At 36.7% G+C, this 21,354-nt stretch overlaps 3 protein-coding genes across 5 annotated transcripts; all 3 read left to right on the forward strand.

Annotated features, from left to right (window-relative positions):
• Nucleotides 1-1,787: 1,787 nt before the first annotated feature.
• Nucleotides 1,788-12,144, forward strand: LOC132168122 (Chaperone DnaJ-domain superfamily protein). Its single transcript, XM_088513285.1, has 10 exons — nt 1,788-2,167; nt 3,435-4,354; nt 5,952-6,081; nt 6,168-6,622; nt 6,886-6,966; nt 7,066-7,164; nt 10,142-10,300; nt 10,490-10,576; nt 10,787-10,858; nt 11,599-12,144. The coding sequence occupies exons 2-10, from the start codon at nt 3,536-3,538 to the stop codon at nt 11,920-11,922; spliced, it is 2,226 nt and encodes a 741-aa protein (XP_088369411.1). The 5' UTR covers nt 1,788-2,167; nt 3,435-3,535; the 3' UTR covers nt 11,923-12,144.
• A 1,781-nt stretch (nt 12,145-13,925) lies between these two features.
• Nucleotides 13,926-17,668, forward strand: LOC132187063 (Translation elongation factor EF1B/ribosomal protein S6 family protein). 3 transcript variants are annotated; one of them, XM_059601219.2, is made up of 5 exons: nt 13,926-14,266; nt 15,385-15,436; nt 15,543-15,599; nt 15,969-16,046; nt 17,051-17,668. In XM_059601219.2, the coding sequence occupies exons 1-5, from the start codon at nt 13,964-13,966 to the stop codon at nt 17,539-17,541; spliced, it is 981 nt and encodes a 326-aa protein (XP_059457202.2). In that variant the 5' UTR covers nt 13,926-13,963; the 3' UTR covers nt 17,542-17,668. The 3 variants fall into 3 exon arrangements, with proteins under 3 accessions (XP_059457202.2, XP_059457210.2, XP_059457220.2); XM_059601227.2 differs by having other exon boundaries at nt 15,388-15,436; XM_059601237.2 differs by lacking the exon at nt 15,969-16,046.
• A 1,039-nt stretch (nt 17,669-18,707) lies between these two features.
• LOC132191478 (desiccation-related protein PCC13-62) lies at nt 18,708-20,448 on the forward strand. Its single transcript, XM_059606550.2, has 3 exons — nt 18,708-19,045; nt 19,150-19,375; nt 20,001-20,448. The coding sequence occupies exons 1-3, from the start codon at nt 18,708-18,710 to the stop codon at nt 20,376-20,378; spliced, it is 942 nt and encodes a 313-aa protein (XP_059462533.2). The 3' UTR covers nt 20,379-20,448.
• The last annotated feature ends 906 nt before the right edge of the window (nt 20,449-21,354 follow it).

Here is a 21,354-nt window from a genome sequence, read left to right on the forward strand (position 1 = left end):
CCTTAATCAATTGAAACATTTTTGCCACCTGAATCAACTTGTACGAAAATTTTATTAGGTGGCAAGGGTGTAAATTCAGTCATATTTGATGATTTGGCAATTAGGACACGTGTTGAAATATAATTGATCCCTATGTCAGTGACATGGATTTTTGTTAAGTCTACTAACGATAGATAGATAGAAAGACCATCTCGATCTTTAGGCAAACTACAAAGATCTCCTGTGATCAAAAGTAAACTTTAGGGGTCAAAAAATAAAGTTGTGAAACTCTATGGGTGAATAAGATATTTAACCCTTTTTATTTATTATGATTTGGTTTTTAGAGACTACATTTGTGTACGAACATATTCAGACGCTAAAAAAGAAAAAAAGAAAAAAGAAAAAGCTTAATCCATTTTCATATTATTGATACTCATTGTCACATATATTTTGCCTGGAAATAAAAAATAATTATAGTTTCTACAACATTTGGTATTATTGAAAAATATGTGATATATTTTTGATGGGCTTTCTTCATAATTCCTGAATACTCAGCCTGGTCAAATCTTTGGGGTGCATTACTTTAGTCAAATTTGAGCATTCATGATTCAGGAAACCCTAGAAATAGGGGAAAGGGAAAAGCTTCAAAGTTTGACTTTTTTTATTATTAATTAAAAGTAAATTTGCCAAATAAATTGATTACCAACCTCAATCGTACTGCTTGAGTGCGGGCAGTTGGGCAAATTTAGGCATCAATTGGAATACAGTTATTCCACCTGCACACTTTATTGTACTTTATCAAGTGGACAACTTCGAACGGGTGAAGATTGTATCGATAATTTCAAAGGAAATTATCGTGATATTAAATTAATTTAGATGTACGTAATTAATTAGACAAAAATTACACAAAATATCGGTGCAAGCACCTATTTATTATTTTTGTGTACCACAAAAAGTTCTCTGAATATTGTTATATCACATAGAGCTTATTGCAAATCCTTATAGGCATAAAGACTAATTTTCCTTTATTTATTTATTAAATTAAAAAATTACAAGCTTTATTTTTATTTTTTACATGTTCGCGCAAGAGGGGGAGAGAGAATTCAAACTAGTAATCTCCGCTTCATTAGGCGTGATACTAACCGATTAAACTACCTTTTGGGGACAAATTACGTGCTTCTTACATGTTCAACGAACGCATGATAATAATGACCCTAAGAATATGAACTCGAAAAACAACATTTTATGAAGTAGTGGTCACTAATTCGATTTTCATTCTCTTTTCTCCATCATTTGCAGTCATATATAAATAAAAAGAAAGCACATGATAATAACCTAAGAGCATCCCCATCAAGCTTTTTATATTTAACATTTATCTAAATTTTTAACAAAATTCACAAAAAAAAAAAATCATTTGTCAAATTCTTTATCCAAAGTTAAATTTAACAATATTTTTTTAACTCATCTCCAAATATAAAGTCACCAAATGCCAAAACCATTTATTTTTTAATATTATTTTGGTTGTCGGGGTAGTATTTTGATAAATCTTCTCGCATGGAATTAAAGTGAGTGAGTTTCACGACAGTTATATTTATTTATAAAAAATAATATTTAGTTAAAGTATAAAAATATTTAGAAAGTTTGATATTTAGTAGTTTTGAAAAGTGGCTAATTAAATAAAAAAAAAATACATTTTTTAAAGTTAAATTTAGAAAATTAAAGAGTTAGTGAAAATATCTGTCCCAAAAAAACATGTGAAAAGAAAAATGAAAGACATTAGAAACATCGACCCAAGTGTATTTTACCCAAAACGAAAAGCCATGCTTTGTATCACCTAACCCTTTCAGGCGCAAGATGGCCTCAATCCATGGCTGGTATATGGCCTCACAGTCAACCAAACAGATCAATGTTCAAACCTCACGGATGAGTCAAGAGAGGAACTCCTTGGCTTAAGAAGCTGCGTGAGCGTCTTCTCAGTCCCAAATTTCTGACATAGATATATCGTACATATATTCTATATGCCTTTTTCCTTCTCTTACATCCACTTAGAACAAAGATTGTAACAGCCAATAGCAGTACACAGGGGATGATGAAGAAGATGACCGTTTAGGGTTTTTAGAATACTCTGAAATAGCCACTGCTTTTATTTTCACTCTGGGACGCGCCTCAGCTGTGGCCATGGCTCAAGGTACCTCTTTTTTTGTTAAAATATTTGTCTATGCTGGATTTTGTCATCTGGGTATTGTTAAAATTCTTTATTTATATATTTGCCAGCGTTATTTTCCATGTTCTTTATCATTTTCTTTCATAACTGAAATGTTTGGGGGGTTTTTTTTTTTTCTTTGAAATAAATTTGGGGTTTGATTATCAAATGTTTCCCTTTTCCTTTCTTTTTTTTTTTTTTTTTTTTTTTTTGCATGAACAAAATTGGGGGTGGAAATGACTATGTGAAGCTCAAGTTAGAAGCTTGGAGATATATGAATAATTATGTAAAAATGTGTGAAATTTCGTGGAGAAATGACTAAGTACACCTCGATGAACTTATACAGCATCATTTCCTTAACATGAATTTTCAAGTTTTGCTGGCGTGAAATTATCAGGTATGGGTAGTTCCGAATTAGCTGGGTTTGTTGCTTTTTATTCATCAGGATTCTATTACCATTCAATGTTGATCCCCTTTTCCAACTGACTAAAATTATCTTTCCTTATGTAGAATATATATAGGCATTAGAGAAATTAGCCCTTTTGTAGTAGGGGGCTTGCCATCAATCATGGGCTGGTGTTAAGATGCAAAATGGTGGCCCTCATATCATGAGGGTTTCATGCTGCTAGTACCACTTATTCTGTGAATTACGAGGTTGGGTCTTCTTACACTTGATATGGAGGTAACACCTTATCCTCAAGACTTTTGCTTTTTTGGGGGAGGAAGGTTTTGTAATGGGGAAGGTCATGTGGTGTGGAGGGTGGTGCCTGCTTGTTTGATGGGGAACATTTGGAGGAGTAGAGATGAGGAAACACCTTGTGCTGCATTCAAATTGGGTTTTTGTAGTCTATTTGATGCTTCACTTATATATATATATATATATATATATATATATATATATATATATATATATATATATAAATAAAAGGTTTTTTGATATAGTGATATAAAAATGAATCATTTTTGACATGACAGTGTAGTTTTGGATGCTGAGGACTATTCTTTCTATGTGGATTTATGGACTAGATTTACTTGATGAGCCTAAAAATTATGGGGTTCTTAATTTTTACATGCCCTCTGGGTGTATGGAGCATTACTATTAGATTTATCTCTAGATGTATAGAAAATATTTGCACTAGTGTTACTTTCATTGTTCTCAACCTGATTCATTATGCATATATGATTTGTTTCTTTCTTTTTTTGCAGTCTGATTTTGCATATTTGCTAACCTCTTCGCATTCTTTGTTGACAGGTTATGCTTCTCACCCTAGCTAGCCTATGGCTCTTTTTGTGGAATCAGATAATACTTAATTTGACCTTTCCTTAAAGGAATACAACAAGATTTATTACTTCATGGCTCGGAAAGGTAATCAACAGAAGAATGGGTTGGATCACCATACATTAAACCACAAAAGAAGAGGTTCAGCTTCAGGGGGTAATCCAACAAATACGAAAGGGCGAGGAAAAGCATGTGAAGTGAAGGTTTTTCCAGGAGAAGAACTCCCAAACAGTAACCAGCCAAGCAAGTTTGGAGAGACTGTGAGTAAAACCAATTATGCATTAGATGAGAACCAAAGTGAAAAAAAATCTGAGAACCTTTCAGGGACAGAGAAGCAAGGGATGGATGCAATGCGAGGTCCAGAGCAACCAATGTCTTCTGGGAGTGATTTAGGGGATTGCATTGGAAATATGGAAACTTCAACTGAACAAGAAAATGGGATGCGACATGGGACTAACCAAGGTGGAAAACATACAAAAAGTAGCCTGCCATTCTCGCTTAATGGTTTGAATATTAGAAATGTGATAGAAAATGTTGAGTTTTCAGATAATTTGGTGGTTAGAAGTGTGAGAGCATCAGCGTTATCAGTCTTAAAGGCAGCTAGTGAATGGCTAGATAGGCAAAGACCGTTGTTTGTAACTCTAACAACCAAAATACTGAATGCGCGTGACTATGCTAGAATGAAGGTTGAGCAGGCATATCCCATTGTTTTGAAATGGCTCATGCATTTTGGGAGCATAATGCTTCTTATATCAATGGTTTGGTTAGACTGTACTCTTAGAGGCATTGATTCCTTCTTGCGCATGGGGACAACATCCTTCTTCTCAGTTATATGGTTCAGCATATTCTCTGTAATTGCTATGGTTGGGATGCTCAAGTTTCTTATTGTCTTGGTAAGTCCTGTTTATGTTTGAGACAACAGCAAAGTCTCGGCACTTCATTTGTCGATAGTTATTCTGATTGGACTCAGTTCTTAAACTAATTCTTTGAAGATAATATACTTTTGCTTTTCAGTCCTTTTCCCCCCCAACTTTACACTTTATTTGTTAATGAATTTTTGAGGCCTGACCAAAAGAAGGAAAAAATGGGAAGAAAAAAGGATTAATGATTCTCTTGAGAATCCTGTTTTCTGCATTTATAAGGCAAGGGCCCTTTTTATATCCCTTGGTAAAATGAATCACGTCATTGTTTTTCTCTTTCAGACTACTTACCAGTTATGTCTGCCATATTGAATGTGATCTTTTCAAAATGGAAAACCAGTATCCCAGAAAATGCCAAATAATTTAAATAAGAATAGAACTTATTGTAGAGATTCCTGAAATCAGTTCTGTACCATCAAATCTGCCATGGCTCTCGTTTTTGTCTTGTGGGTATATTTTGAGTCTGGATGACAGTTATCTGTGTTTTTTCTATTTGAAAAACAATAGATCCATTGAATTTCCATGAGTCATTTCAATCCTCACCTATTTTATTGAAGGATGCTGGAGCGAAAAGCTTGATGCACTGAATTGTTTTCATGTAAGCAAGCAATTTATTTGGGACTTTGATTTCAAATGATTTCTTACTTTAGGAGTGAGATGGATGTTATCTTAATAAAAAAAGGGAGTGAGATGGGTATAATGAACATGAAATTATGGAAAGTAGTTTTTTTGGTTAGAAGCTCTCAAGAAACTACTAATCAAGTTGATCACTAATGAGTTCTTAAGTAGGAAGGTATTGTAAGTATACAGGTGATAATAGTCCGCATTTTTTTTAGTTTTCTGGCTTTTTGGACTTTTGTTCTTCTTTCTTTTTCCCTATTAGCGGGTCTCTTGTATACTTTTTATATACTAGGGTTGTGCCTTCTGCGCTTTCTAATGAGATTGAGTTACTGATCAAAAAGAATATGGGTGATAACAGAGTTTCAGTCCATGGTTATGCAATCCTTTTATGCCTCTTGGGCCATATCTATGCTCCTTTGGTTACTGGAGATGAACTTCACGGATGCCAATGTAACTCTTCATTTGTTTTGACCAATCTTGAACATGGATATACCCTAATGTAGCTTTTCAACAATCCAGATTAAAGCCCAGGGTACATAAAGTCTGGCAAAAAATAAAGCAATATATGCAAGTTTTTGCAATTTAGCTATCATGTTGCGAATTGATGACATGTAAGATTAAAGATTTAAGCATGTAATCATATGGGTTTAGGGCTCAGTTGGGAGCTAGTCTTGACACTTGGGTGATAGCATGATGGGGATGTCGTGTGTAAAATGTTACACATGTCGTTAGAATGAAATAGTGAGAAAGTGATTGTAGATACGATGCTTTGTATATTTGTATATAATGTTTTTCAGAATTGTTGGCATCATTATGTGCTTTTTCTTTTAGCTGTAACTTGTGAGGATTTTGCATCAAGTGTTTTGCTGGTTGTAGCTTCATTTTTTTAGCCTAGTTATTGTACCGTTCATATTATTTTGTTCTCATTATGGATTTCCTGATTAATCAGGCCCTAGCTGTTCTTATCGGAGTTTTTGTTGGGTTCACTCTTGCAATTTTGTTTGTTGCCATTTCTGGAGCTGTTCTCTTGTGGTTTTTTGGAAGCTTTTGGACAACAGTGCTTGTCATCTTCCTTGGAGGTAAGCCTCTTACCTTACTGTTCCAGTGGATCATCTTTTCTATTACTTTGTTAGTTTGCTGGGGTTTGACATTATTCAAAATTCAGGGTTGGCATTCATGTTGAGCCACGAACGCGTTGCACTGTTAATCACCACCATGTATTCCGTATATTGTGCTTGGACATATGTTGGGTGGCTTGGTTTGCTTATCGGTTTGAATTTCTCTTTTATTTCGAGTGATGTTCTGATATACTTCCTAAAGAATAATATAAATCAGCATAGAAGACCCAATAGTAGGTTCCCAGAACAAACAGCTGGAATGCAAGGTCAAACAGGTTTCTTTAATGGTGACACGGAGCATGCTTCGACCTCTGAAACTGGCCCAGGGTTATCAGCTGATCGTGGTCCAGGAGTTCCCTCAACCAGTGGGTCTGATTCTGAGCTAACTTCTGAAGATGAAGTGGTTCGCTTGTTAAACTGCATTGATCACTACTCGGCACTGGGCTTGTCTCGGTATGAAGATATTGATGTTTCTGTACTCAAACGGGAATATAGGAAAAAGGTAAGCATTCTCTGTTTGCTATAATTGGCATGATTATGTTTTATAATTATCCTTACAATTGTTTTCGGTGTTATTCCCTTGGAAGTTTCGTAGCTTTATCGATCAAAATGGCTTGAGTTTGCTTCAATGATATTTGAACATGTATCTTGTGGCTTTCAAGAGATGGTTTACTTCTGTATTGTTTCTTAATAACCTCCCACTGTCTCTAAAGAAGATAAGAGAGTATTTAGTTTTAATTGACTGAGTATTTTAATTGGATCCAGGCAATGCTGGTCCATCCTGATAAGAACATGGGTAATGAAAAGGCTGCAGAAGCTTTTAAGAAACTTCAAAACGCATACGAGGTAAATCTTTTGGTTTCAGTAGCAAAGATATTTTTTCTATCTTCTTTTTTGTTTTTTCTGTCTGACTGTAATGTTGAATTTATGTTCATGTTTTTCTAGGTTCTACTAGATACTCTGAAGCGAAAAGCATATGATGATGAATTAAGAAGGGAGGAGCTGCTGAACTTATTCCGTAGGTTCCAAAGTACTTCTCAAAAGGTATGTATATATATCTTGCCCCCATTCTTTTCAGCTGTCTGTTTCGTCAGTATCGGGTGTGGGGGACCTGTATCCCATTCCCTTCCTGCTTCATATCTATTTTTTGGAACACATTTTTCATGGGAATCGTTGTGAGAATCAATGGCAGTTTGAGAGATTTGTCCACTTAATGTGGGAATCTCAAACACAAGAAGGTGGTGGATTTTTTTTTTTTTGATAAGTAATAATAAGTTTTATTAAAGAAAAAAGAGCCATAAATATACAAGAACTAGAACTATATAAGGGAAGCCAAAGCTCACCCACAAAAGAAACCCAACAAACCCACCCAAAATCCCTCAAAATCAAACACCCAAATAAGCCAAGCTAACCCACAAAACCCCCCACAGAATCACTCAACAGCCCTTAAAACCCACACGGAATGCTACAACACAATAGTCTTGCCCTTCCTTCTCCGAGAAGGCCCGCTAGCAATACCGTAGTTAATGAAGCTTTCAAAATTTAACAGCTCTCTCTTGCCCTTAGTCCTAGGCTGCACGACCTTTATAGCCCATAAAAAATTCTCTTTCACCTCATATAGCAACGCCAACTTCCGATCCTCCTCCTCATCGCCATCCAACACTTGATCCGGGGATCGGGGGACAGCTCCCCATCGTGTGCTACCTTATTTGCCCGACGATAATCCTCTTCCATGTCCTTCAAGATCGCCATATGCAGCTCATCGTCCTTTACACCTTCCCTCAACCACTCAACCAGCCACTTCTGGGATTTGGTCAGACCATTTTCCATAGTTATGGTGTTAGAGGTGCAAACCTCCAAAGACAGCCCAGTTCCTCTATTAGACCCGAGAACAGCCTATTCAGACCCCTGCGAACAAGAACCCGTAACAAACCCATCCAACCCAGCTTCGACAGGAGGCGTGATTGTCGGTGAAACTGCCGGTACCAGCATCACCTTCGGTGAGACATCCCCGCACCCACCCAAAGAGGATGGGAGAGAACCTGAGGGATGGGAGAGAACCGGGAGACGAAGGAGGTGTCCACGAAGATGGATTTAGAGAAGGTGGAAGCCGCAGTGATTTATGTATCTTTGGCGGTGGAAGAAGCTTCCGGTAAGGCTGATCAGAAACATGCTTCGGCGAATGAGGCGTCCTCGTCGATCCAGTAGCCTCCGGTGACTAGAATGTGACGTGGAGATTAACCACCATCGGAATTAGAACCGGAGGAAGAAGAAGACCGTGATCCGAACCGATACCCAATGAACCCGGATCTGATGAATCCTTCTTCAACATGGGCTTCGGCCTAGCCCGGCTGCCACCCATTTCCAACCTGGCCCCAAAGGACAATTTGGGCTTCAAGCGCAGCCTAATATGTCTAGATCTGGAAGTAGAGACCCGATCCAAAGCAGCCCTAATCCACTCTAGAAGTTTCCTCCACAGGCCAAAATACCCTAGCTTCTGCTTCCTCCTTACCTCGTCGCCGCCATGGGTCCAGCCAAACTTCATCTTCTTCTTCGTCGGTCCAGTCGACTACGCCTCCAAATCGAAGCAATTCACCGCCATTCTCCCAACTTCCACTTCTCTACACGACTCCATTGGAATCAGATCCAACCCACGCACCTCCCCATGATGGACAAACACATCGCGCACCACCTCCGTGGAGGGCGTGGTGCACCCAAGTATAGAACCGGAAGAAGGAAGCTCTTTCATGGCTTCAAAGAAAGCCATAAATTTGCTCAGTTCCCTAGCAAATCTACCCCATCCCTGCCCTTCTCGGCCTTCAGGTACCACTATAATGTTCCTCCGGCCACCTACATCTTGAGTCGAAACCACCAAAATCCGGCCATCCCTATTGCCACCCCTCCTGACAGTGAGAACCTTCGAGGCCTTCCGATTGGAATTGATGAGATCTTCTGTTCCATCGGTCCGCATCACCTCTTCCATTGTCACTATCAACCAAGCAACACTCTGAGGACCCAAAGAGACGGACCCAAAAAAACCTTTTCTCCTTTCCTCAACGCTGAGCTCTGATTTGCCTTCCTCTACCAAGAAAAAGAAAGCTTTGGCCTCCATGAAGAGGCGAGACTCCATCGTGGAGGCCAAGTGCTTGGAATGGATGAGCCGGGACTAACCCCTAGCGGTACGCGTTAACACGCGCCTTCGCTAGTGGAGAGCGAAAGCTAAACGAAGATGTGTAAGATGAGAGAGAACGGAGGAAAATGAGATACGATTAATATTGACTTCTGTGCATTCCTTTTAAGGTGGTGGATTTTGATTCTCATGTTCTGTAATAAATCAAAATCACATGATGAGCATGCCCCTCTTAACTGTGAATGGAATAAAGACTTTTTTTTCCACCATTTTAATAGTTCTAAGTGACTTGACTGACAAATATGTAGGGAAAAGAGCAGTGATGGGTACATCTCAATGGCAAGATCAATATACTTGACCTAGTTATGTGAACCAAATCTTTGTAATGGGAATTCCTTAGACATTTGATATCCATCCCCTGAGTCATGGGAATGATTGCCCATTTCTGGTCAGCCATTTTTGCCTACCAAATTTCATAGTGCTTGTAATTAATTTCGAACTCCTCAATAATTTTTTTTTGTTGCAATACCACTATACATGTGTATCAAAAGAAAAGGGTGATTTGATGCAACAAACTAGATAATGTTAAACTTAGCAACCATGCTGCCACATATATTGAATCCTTTTGTCATTCATTCGGCATATATGTGTGTCTAGTTGAATGTCTTTGGATTTTGCATTGAACTTGTCTTCTTCTCAGATTACTTGGAGTATTAAGTTGTGTTATTTTGGTGGTCCTATATTTGTTACTTCGTAAGAAAGAGATTGATGCTTACGTTGATTCTTACACAACTTCTTTTGACAAATTTGCGCCCGGTTTGGGACACTTAGTAGTCTCTTGTTCTAATTTAATCCTTTCATCTTAAACTTTTAATGCAATTGTTTGCCCAGAATGGAGGGCATGGTATCTTTGCCTCTGGACTTGCACACGCAGAGGCTGGTGGTGAGGATCCCTTTGTAGATTCAAGGCGAATAGCCTGCAAAAAGTGTGGTGACTTTCATGTCTGGTTGCAGACAAAGAAATCAAAATCTCGAGCAAGATGGTGCCAGGTAGTTCCTTTCCCTCTATCTCTATGCATGCTCTTCAATTAGCATGCATTTGTGAAAGTTGGCACCAAGCGTACTACCACATCACATGACATGGTCCAACTTTTTACAAAATGGTGCTTCTTTTCCCTATAGTGAAGGAATTCTATCCCTGGTGTTGATAATTCTCCTCTGGGAATTTCTCTTTTGAAGGATTGCAAAGATTTTCATCAAGCAAAAGATGGAGATGGATGGGTTGAACAGTCTTCTCAGCCCTTCTTTTTTGGACTTCTGCAGAAGGTATGCACCATAATACATTTTGGCGAAAGCTTGTTTTCAAATTTTACTATATCTATACTTCTCCCTTCCCCTAGTTTGGAAAGGAAAAAAATGTGGTTATACTCTTGAAGGGCTTCTATATTGTACATATACCGGTGATCATGTCTTGAATGGAGTATAATATGAAATTGGAATATAATTCTCCTTTTTAACATGATGTTATATAAGCAGGTGGATGCTCCCTTTGCATATGTTTGCGCAGATAGCAGGATATATGATGCTACCGAATGGTATATTTGTCAGGTATATTTTTATTATTTGACCTGATTTCTCTGAACATGCATGCATTTCCTGATGAATAAACTGAGAGTACGATAATTTTATGACAAAAATATACATATGTTAATTTCACAACCTAATGCTGCAAGTTACAGGTGACTACGAGTGAAAGGAAAAATGTAGCTCTCACTGGGAGAGTATCAACTGTCATGGGCTTTTGGATGCCTTTTGAAATGGAAGCTCTAAGTCCCATGTGTTCTAGGCTTCCACATGTTACTTAAAAAATGAGTTCATTATGTATTTTAACGCCACATTAATGTGTCTGACTTAGCATCATATGCTTATCTATATTCTGCGTCATAATATTGATATGATTGATTGATTTGCTTTTGCATTCATATCACAAAATGCAACATGGTGACGATTTTCTGCCTTAGAATGAATACCTGCTTTGTTTTGTACTTCGGCATCAAAGACAGATGATATAAGTTCCATATTGGTGTCGAAGTGCTTACTTATCCATTTTCAGCTAAGAAACAAATCTTATTTCTACAAACTAAAGCAACCATAAATTAAACTTTTAATGTGGCTTGGTGGAAGAATCTGGTAGATTTCATATAATAGGTAATTTGGATATCTAGAAGTTAGAGATGCCGTCTCTTTGCATGAACCACCCACATGCTGACCCTTGTGCCCATTCTATACCTCCATGTTGAAAGTAGAAGCGCATAATACTGATTTTTTTTTTCTTCGTTTTGGTGCAGGGGATGAGATGTCCAGCCAACACCCACAAACCAACTTTTCATGTCAACACTAGTGTAACCTCGAAGCCGAACAGCGGAAAGGGAACAAGTTCAGGGCAAAGAGGTGGTCGTATGCCAGCATCTAATATGGAGGAAAGTATGACAGAGGAAGAATTCTTTGAGTGGTTGCAGAATGCAATGCATGCAGGCATGTTTGACAATGTCAGTGGCAGCACGTCGACTGAGAGCCCATCTGGCAGAAGTGGAAATGGCACTAAGAGCAGCAGCAGCAATGGTGGCGGCAGTGCCAACAAGAGGAAGAAAAAGGGAAAGAAGCAATGGTGATCACTCATGATTTTCGCAGCACGACATTTGTAAGCATTTGTGAGCCTAACACAGAAGGTTTATTGACTTATAGAGTGGGTCTTTCTTAACGAAAATTAAGGCCCAAGGAAAGTTTGAATGCATTAATACATGCCAGCATGAGTAAAATGTCTCTTAGAACCTCTGTGATTCCAAAATTGTATATTATTTTGTTTTCCTTCTCCGTTATAGTCGTTTTTCTTAGCTTTGGCCCTCTCTCTCTCTCTCTTATGGGAAGCTAAATTCTAGTATTTCTTTTTTGTTTGTTTTTCTTTGGAAGTTAGCTGTGAACCAAGAAAGCAAAAAGGTTTTTTTCATGGTGAGATGAGAATCTTGCCATGCACAATGCGAAATTCTTCCCTAATAAAACGCAATGCCAAATCCTTCCTCTGCCATTGGTGTTCAATGGAACCTAATAACTGGTGTACATTTGGATGGATTTTCTTTTTCACCGATATTGTCAAACTATAATTGATTGTATTGGAATTTCTAGAAAAATTGAGGATTTGGAGGTGATTTGGAGGTATATCATTATGATGGATATCACTGGTGGTTTGGTTGAATATTCACATCAGGCTTGATTGTATGATGACAGAAACCATTAGCAGAAAAAGAGTAGCTTCCAAAAATACTCTCCTTTGTTTCTTGTTTTGGTGACTGAAATCAGCCCATTTTTATTCTCAAGAGCAATGTCAAAGGTCACATACTGATCTTGTTAAAATTAAAATATATGAATAGCAAAGAGCAAGAATTTGTTTTTTTTTTTTTTTGTGGCAAGTATTTATAATATTAAACAGTTTAATTAAATTTAGATTATATGATATATTTTATTTCCTCAATAGATGATGATTTTGAAAAAATGGCAGTAGTAGTGAGAAATCTGTGGTTTAGGAGGAACTCCCTGATCCATGGGGGAAATTTTTGCCATTCAAACCAAATTGTTTATAAAGCAATGGAGGGGGCCTTTAATGATTTCAAAAGAGGCCAAGCAAGACCGAATGGAAATGGTGATGGGGTAGAGTGGTGAACCATAAATGGAAAGCCCCTTTAAGTGGGTTTGTGAAAGTAAATTGCGAAACCGAGGCGGATAAGATAAATAGAGAAATAGGCATTGGCGTGATCGTGAGGGACAATATGTGGGGAGGTATTGGCAACATTGAAAGCTCTCAAATCTAATTTTACAAATCCAATCATTGCAAAATTCATAGCGGCTTCAAGGACTGTAGTTTTCATCAGAGTACTGGGACTTGTAGTGCAAGCACTACAAAAGATAGACAAAAATTGGTGTTGACATGGCTAATTAATTGACGGTGTCAAGATAGTGCTGAACTGTTTACGATAGTGGAGAGTGTCTCGTGTCAGAAAGGAAGCAAATGAAGATGCTTATAGGCTAACAAAAGAAGCACTTTCTTTTATAGATGAAATTGTCTATATGGAGGAAGCCCCTTAGTGTATTAATGAAATTGTATTAGCTAAAAGCCTAAACACATTATTCTAGTTTTTTTTTCTCATCAATGAAATGATTGCTAGACTAAATTCAAAAAAAAAATAAAAGTATGTTCATAATATAAATCCTTTCAATAATTGAAACAGGCTCTGTAACTCTACTTTTATTTTGAATAAATCATTTACTTGTTCACCCAACATTTTTAATTTTTGTTCCAAGTGAGCTTCGAAAATTTTTAACTTATAACAAAACAATAAAATTGTTAAATTATATGATTGTCACATGCATTCTTAAAAATGAATGTGAAATTAAAAAAGAAAAATACATGTAAAATATATATATGTTCTGAAGATATATATCAATTTAATAAACTAGGTTTTAAAAAAAAATTTCCAAGAAAAATTTTGTCCTAAATTTCTTTCACTTGTTTCTCAAAAAAAAAAAAAAAAAAACAAAACAAAACAAAAACAAAAACATATATTGTCAAACGCAAAGACACTGGAAATTACCAAACCACCCACAGCTCTATATGATATAACACAATTTGCAATTATCTTTCACTCTCACAGAACTCCCATGGAGGCACTCCTGAACACTTCCTCTGCAGCTTATCTTACACCCAAAGCTCCAAAATTTGTTATCACCAATTGTTGTTCTTCTCTAAAGTTCCAAAACCCATGCATGAAATTCGCAAATGGGTACTCTCCCTTCACTTTTTCCGGTCAATTTACTACCCAGAAGCTCCCTATTGGTCTTAGAGGCTCAGTGATAGTGGGGGCAAATAAGAACCACAAGAGCAAGAAGGAAGACACTCACAGCTTCGTGCCCAAGCAAGACGAGGCCACTGGGTTTTTCCCTGAAGCTGTGCTCCTTAAAGAGGTTGCTTTGTACACAAACCCCAGTGTTCTTGATTTTCGTGTTTTTCGGTTGTTGCATAATCCTTAACAATGTTTCTGATATTTATATTTGAATGTTATATTTGTTGTTTTTAATTCCCCAAATATTTATGAGGAAAAAAGAGTAGTTTTGTTATAGTTATGAGTATTTGAGAGTTGGGTTCTTTTATTTGAACGTACAAAAAACGTGTATTAGAATTGATAGTTTTTGATTTATCTATTACATTCTACTTTGCTGAAATCTTAACCGCTGAACATGTAATAGACAAATCCAAAACCCGTCTTAATAGCTTTTATAATTATCTAAATTGCTGTCGTCAAAATCTTGTCTTCTGACGACCTTATAAGACGCAATGTTTCTCTCGTTAATTGGCGCTGTATGTATAAAAATAGTAGTGAATCCATTTATCATCAGTTGCTTCATTGCTTCGAGGGAATTTTGGTCCTTTGTGTTTAACATTTTTGGGGTTCAATGAATGATGCCAAAGAAGGTGATGGATGTATACTCTAGCTGTAAGGATTGTTTGGACACCATAAAAATTTGGGTTAATCGCCCGCAAACTCTGATTTGATGCAGTTCTATTGGCACCCTCTCGGTTTTTATAAGTAACCGTTAGAGGAATGACTAGAAAAAAAAATTAGAAACATAGGGGATGTCAATAAACTTGCATTCATCCACAAGGGGTGCAGGTGCGTTTTGCCCTAAAAATTGTCCCATTGGAAAACAACTCCACTTTGCCTAATGTGGACTATTTGGAAAAAGAAACAATTGTACTTTTGATGCTATATTGGGAGGCCTTCTTTTGAAATGAATCCAGTCTTATTGTGATCTTTGTATGAGTGGTCTACTTTTATTGATGGGGCTTTTCTTTTTTTCTTGATTTTTTAAATCTTATAAATCTTCGTTTATAATTCACTAGGGGATTCTCGTGTATACTCTGCACTTGTGTTTGTTCTCTTTTTAATAAAATTATCCCTACTTCTTAAAAAAGATTTTTGGTGGCTTACATTGTATCTATTTGACTGAAGAATGTGATAGTATTTTTTTATTAATTAAATTATTTGGTTGATTTGAGGTGGGAATTTTATTTTGATTTTCAGAAGAAAGTTCAGGATGGTCAACTTTTGCCTGAGTTTGCCGATGCTGAAGAACGTAAGTTGTTATCATAACTCATATTAATTCTAGTTTTTGTTTTTTTTTTTTTTTTTTTTCCGATTATGCAGAGGTTTAAGTTACTGAATTGTTTGTTGATCTGCAGAAAGTCTCTATGAAACTCTGATGCTAGACCTGGAAAGCGAAACGGTTCTGGAACAAAGTAAGTTTGACTTCAACTCAGTTAGCCAGTCCTTCTTACTAGTTCGATAATTGTCCTTTGGTCACTGAGATTGCAGATGAAAGAAAATAGGTATATGTTACATCTATATTTAATTCAAATAAAAATGAAGGGAAATTATGTTTCTGCAAAGCTGTGTTATTTGCAGGATGCAATTTGGCATAATCTAATCTAGACTTATTATGGCAACATGTCTTTTCATAATTTGTAGAACTTGTTTGAATTACTTTCATCTATTGACCTCGCTCTGTTTGTTGAATCCATTGATGAGATTAGGGAGAACATGTATTATTATAAGAGAGAATAGCTACTTATACATCTTGTCAATTATTCTTTCCCTTGTTTCTACAGTGCGCCACTATGAAGTGGTTTATTTAATTCATGAGAAGCATGAGGAAGAGGTTGAGAGTGTTAACGAGAAAGTTCAAGGTGATCTTTGCATTTCCATCCTTCTGTTACTTCTATATCTCTGCTGAAGTCATATATGATCATGAAAATTGATTTATTCATAGTTCACAGTAGTTTGAGTTTCACCTTGTATGCTTCTTGGTTCTGCTTTACTGTCTTCTATGTTATCAATGTATTAAAACCTGGCAAAAAGGGAGATTTTTGAGGACTAGGATTCTCTCCATTTTGAATGAAATTGATAGTATCTATTTAATGGTTAGGATTTAAAATTAGTGTATCTAACTATATATAAGAAGCCGATGTTGTCATGTTTTAAAAAAAAATTAAATTATAAGGAATCATGTACACTGTTAGATGCATAAACTTTAAATCCTGACTATCCATTTCATTTGAAATAGAGAGGATCCTTGTCCGATTTTAGATGGGTAGTAAAATATTCTGAACTCTGGATGGTTTCAAATGGTATAACTCTCTTGAATTTTCTTGGGTGCTGAGTTTAGCTTGCTGTTGGTCATACCACAACTAGTTTGGATATCTATGACCATGAGCACCATTTACAATTTCGATTTGTACTGCTTCGTCAGCCCCCTATCATTATATCTCTTTTGACATTTGTTTCTTCACAACCAACAGCAGTAAAATATTTGCTATAGGAAAAACAGGCAATGGAAATCTACTTGCAAGAATGACTTTTATGGCCGTTGAAATGATTGTTAGTAGTTTATAAAAAGTGTCGTATCCGAATATTCAAAATAGTGGTAAAAATTTTGGTTATTCAAATGGAAAAATGCTTTCTTTCAATATCTGTAGCGCATATTTCAACTTCAGAAAGAAAAGCAGCTATTATTGTTTCCTTGCAGAATCACCTCTGCATGCGCTTTGTTTGATGTTGCTAAAGTAGGTCATCCAGGAACTCTGGGATTTGATGTATATACATGTCAGAGTTCAAGTAGAGTTAATTTTTCATCATAAGTTTAATTCAAAATCTGCGTAAGTTTCTGATATTTGTGAAATTCTTGTCGCAGATTTTTTAAGGGAGAAGAAAGGCAAGATATGGAGAGTGAATGATTGGGGTATGAGAAGATTAGCATACAAGATAAAGAAAGCCAAGAATGCCCACTACTTCTTAATGAACTTTGAGTTAGAGGCAACATGGATTAATGATTTTAAGAGCATGCTAGACAAAGATGAAAGGGTCATTCGGCATCTCGTGATGAAGAGAGATGAGGCAGAAACAGAGGATTGCCCTCCGCCTCCCGAGTTCCACACCCTGCGTGCAGGTATGGATGATAATGATGAAGAGGATGATGTTGATTATGATGATGACTATGACAATGAAGAAGATGGAGAGGATTGGGATGATGAGGGTGAGATGGATGGTTATGATGATGAAACTGAAGATGGGATTATTGTTGTCAAGGATGATGCTGGTGACAAAGATCATACAAATGATATATCGGCTATCATAAGAAATCAGGGAAGAAAAAATCTGAGAGCTGAGAAAGTAGGCAGGTAGTCCTTTTTATAGACTTTTATTATGGGTTCTGGTTTTGGGAGATCTCAAAGCAGTCTTATGTATTCCTTTATTTATGTATAAATTTGACAGCATTTAAGTAAAATGTACTTTGATGAAGGGTATGAAATTGTGCAGTCTATTGAATTTAACCCTTGTGGATCTGTATACTGCAGCTTTAAAATGTACTTTGATGAAGGGTATGAAATTGTGCAGTCTATTGAATTTAACCCTTGTGGATCTGTATTCTTGCAGCTTCCTCAACTGGTCTACTGAGAGAGAGAGTTATCACATACTCAAAGACACAAGACATATTTAAAAGATAGGCCAACCCAATTTGTAGGAAATTTATGTCTTTTCATTAACGGGAGTGAGCCAAATCTCATGAGAATAACCTAGATTGTTTCAGACTAATGCTATTTAATAGACTGTTAAACAATTGTCATACAATTTAGTGATGTGACAATGCGTTTCTCCCTATGAATAGTTACGATGTTATTTTAGGAATGGATTCGCTGGCGAAGCATTCCACGATTATTGATTGCGCTCGTAAGCAAGTTACGCTTAGGTCATGAGGAGAAGGAGAAGTCACGTTCATTGGATTGCAAGTAAGATCCTTATTTCTCACCATTTCGGCCATTCGGGCCAAGAAGCTCATTTTGGGAGGAGGCAAGGCGTTTTTGGCATTTGTCATCACCACGGCAAAGGAAGAAGAGAAGAAAATGCAAGACATCCCTATGGCACTAGACTTTTCAAATGTCTTCTCGATGAACTATGTTGGATTGCCACTCCAGAGGGAAGTTGAGTTTGTGATCGAATGTGTATCGGACACTAATCCTATATTGAAAGCACCGTTCTTCGATCCTCACTTTTTTTTTTTTTTTAAATAATAATAATCTTGTTCCTTCATCATCAATGCATGCACATGGCATGGGTCATGGGGTGTTTGTTTTATTCCCCAAATAAAACGGAATTAGTTTTAGCTTTTCAATCACGCTTCCATTCAACACCCACCTAACCATGCATTCATACATGCACGCACGAAGACAACCTCCATTAATCACACAATCCTCCTCCTCAATCAACAACTGTTAAGATCAAGTGCCACGTGTCATTTCAAACTTTATATATAAATATGACATGCAATATTATAACCATCCTTCTTCTTCATGGCTCTATCTGCTTCCTTCACTCCCACACCTCTCACCATCACCACTTTCCTCCTCCTCCTCCTCTTTCCCACCTCATATTGTTATGAGGTGAATATATATTGGGACAGCTCGTCGGTGCCGGAATCCGACGTGAATCTTTTGGAATTCCCACTGAACTTAGAGTTTCTGGAGGCGGAATTCTTCTTGTATGGCTCTTTCGGGTATGGCTTGGATAAATTTGCCCCCAATCTAAGCAGAGGAGGCCCACCACCTATTGGTGCCAGACGGGCAAAACTGGACACTTTTATCCGCGATGTTATCAAGCAATTTGCTTTGCAAGAAGTTGGCCATTTGAGGTTATATATATATATTCTCTTTATTCTCTTTTAAATCATTATTATTTTCTTTTCATTATATATATGAAAATTTAAGCTCTTTTTTTTGTTTTTTTGTTTTGCAGAGCGATTCAAAGGGCAGTAAAAGGATTCCCGAGGCCATTGTTAGATTTAAGCGCAGCGTCGTTTGCAAAAGTGGTGGATAGTGCATTTGGGAGACCATTAAAGCCACCATTTGACCCTTACGCCACCTCCCTCAACTTCCTCCTCGCATCCTACCTTATTCCTTATGTTGGCCTCACTGGCTATGTCGGAGCAAATCCTAAACTTCAAGGTGATTCTTCCAAAAGGGTAAGCATAAAATATTCTTTTAAATAAAAAAAATAGTCAAATCGAAAATATTTCTGTTTGACAAAAAATAGTTTTTGTTTTAAAATTTTTTGAACTATTTCTTAAATTTGAGTTTTTCATTCTTAAACCGTCAGACAACTGTCAAACCACCGTTGGAAATTACCAAAAGTTGTAGGTTGTTTTCCGCCATTGCTAATGTTTCGTAAGAGCCAAACACTGAAAAAATTTTCTAGAACGTTGAAAATATTTTTTGTCGAAACAAACCGAGCTTAATCTAACTTTGATTCCTAGTTTTAGTTTATACAAGGTAAAACTTTTAGGACAAATAGTGATTTAAGACGCTATTTCACCTTTTTGGACAAGTAATGGCTTGTTTGGGAAGACAATTCTTCCCGATTCTTCTCAACTTTTTTATCTTTTTTTTAGTTGATATGATACCATTAACATTCAACTAAAAAAATTTCAACTTTATCAAAATTTTATATTCTTCAAAGAACCCAATAATCTCAACTCCTTTTTTTTTCCTTCATATTCTCAATATATATATATATTGGGAAGTCATGAAATAATACATCTAACTTTTAATTTGTGCATGCATATTGCATATGCACATGGAAAAGTGCAGCTTGTTGCAGGCCTTTTAGGCGTGGAAGCAGGGCAAGATGCGGTAATTCGAGCATTACTATACGAGCGTGCGGCGGTGAAGGTGCAGCCGTATGGAATAACGGTGGCGGAGTTTACAAATCGATTATCAGAGCTAAGGAATAAGCTTGGGCGTGCTGGGTTCAAAGATGAAGGCCTTGTGGTTCCTCCGGTGAAGGGTGCCGAGGGACGGATTGTGGGCAACGTCCTCGCCGGAGACAGAGACTCAATCTCGTACGGCAGGACGCCGGAGGAGATTCTGAGGATCGTGTACGGGGGAGGTGACGAGCATGTACCCGGGGGTTTCTATCCAAAAGGTGCCAACGGTCGTATTGCCAGTTCTCACTTGAATGCTGCTTGAAGCTTTGGTGGGACTTTTTAGTTGTGTGTGTTTAACCCTGTACGTACGTGTGCATGCCCTCTGCAATATTTGGCAGCAAATAATTGTGAAGGTTTTCTTTACGCTTTTGTGAAAAAAAAAAAACAAAAACAAAAATTTTGTTTTGTGTTTAGGCCTTGTTTGGTTGTGTGATTGAGGGGCTTAAAAGTGCGTTTAATCATCAAAAAGTCTGTTTGAAGAAAAAAAATACATATTTGGTAAAAAAAATTGAAAGCGCTTTTAGGGGTCTAAAAAGCTTAAAAATGATCAAAACACACTTTTGGTTAAAAGCCTGTTTGTGATTACGTTTGACAAATAGAGTTTTTAAGCCAAAAGGAGCATTTGGGCAAAAACTTCATTTTTAAGCTTCTGGAAAAATACTTTTTTAGGCATTCTGAACTATTGGAAGCGCTTTTAATTTTTTTACTAAATGAGTATTTGTTTTTTTTCTTAAAACAAACTTTTTGAGTATTAAAAGTACTTTTAGGCTCTTGAAATCCAAACAGGCCCTAAGCTTCATTTAAAACTTTTGCCAAAAGTGTATTTTGGCCTTAAGAATATTTTTACGCTTCATCTTCTAGAGTTCTCACTTGATTTTCACGTTATTTTTTTTTTATTTTTATATTTTTAATTTCTAAAATTCCTTAAAGAATTTATTAAAAATATAGTATTATAGCATTCAATTCATAGCATTGAACCATTAAAAATCAATATTAATAATAGGGAAAAATGCAAATTTAGACCACGTGTACTTGTTACAAAACTAAAGAAACCTCTTCTATTTCCAGTAATGCCTATTCATTTTTTTAATGAAATACTCATTCCGCAAATATACAGTCAAATTTCATTCACTAATTTAACAAATTTTGTGTGATATGAACTTACGTATAACAAGTATCACAATTTTATTGGCTATAACGTTTCACCCTATCAGAATTTGTTAAGTCAGTAAATGTAA

Source organism: Corylus avellana, chromosome 2 (genome assembly GCF_965113065.1).
Source record: "Corylus avellana chromosome 2, dhCorAvel1.hap1.2, whole genome shotgun sequence".
Lineage (NCBI taxonomy): Eukaryota > Viridiplantae > Streptophyta > Magnoliopsida > Fagales > Betulaceae > Corylus > Corylus avellana.

Bases quoted from the DNA above. Each gene is read 5' to 3' on its own strand.
- LOC132187063 (XM_059601219.2), top strand. From the start codon at position 13,964: ATGGAGGCACTCCTGAACACTTCCTCTGCAGCTTATCTTACACCCAAA. The intron at 15,437-15,542 runs GTAAGTTGTTAT...GTTGATCTGCAG, and splicing joins GTTTGCCGATGCTGAAGAAC to AAAGTCTCTATGAAACTCTG. The intron at 16,047-17,050 runs GTGATCTTTGCA...TTCTTGTCGCAG, and splicing joins TGTTAACGAGAAAGTTCAAG to ATTTTTTAAGGGAGAAGAAA.
- LOC132168122 (XM_088513285.1), top strand. From the start codon at position 3,536: ATGGCTCGGAAAGGTAATCAACAGAAGAATGGGTTGGATCACCATACA. The intron at 6,623-6,885 runs GTAAGCATTCTC...AATTGGATCCAG, and splicing joins AACGGGAATATAGGAAAAAG to GCAATGCTGGTCCATCCTGA. The intron at 6,967-7,065 runs GTAAATCTTTTG...ATGTTTTTCTAG, and splicing joins AACTTCAAAACGCATACGAG to GTTCTACTAGATACTCTGAA.
- LOC132191478 (XM_059606550.2), top strand. From the start codon at position 18,708: ATGGCTCTATCTGCTTCCTTCACTCCCACACCTCTCACCATCACCACT. The intron at 19,046-19,149 runs GTTATATATATA...TTTGTTTTGCAG, and splicing joins CAAGAAGTTGGCCATTTGAG to AGCGATTCAAAGGGCAGTAA. The intron at 19,376-20,000 runs GTAAGCATAAAA...GGAAAAGTGCAG, and splicing joins AAGGTGATTCTTCCAAAAGG to CTTGTTGCAGGCCTTTTAGG.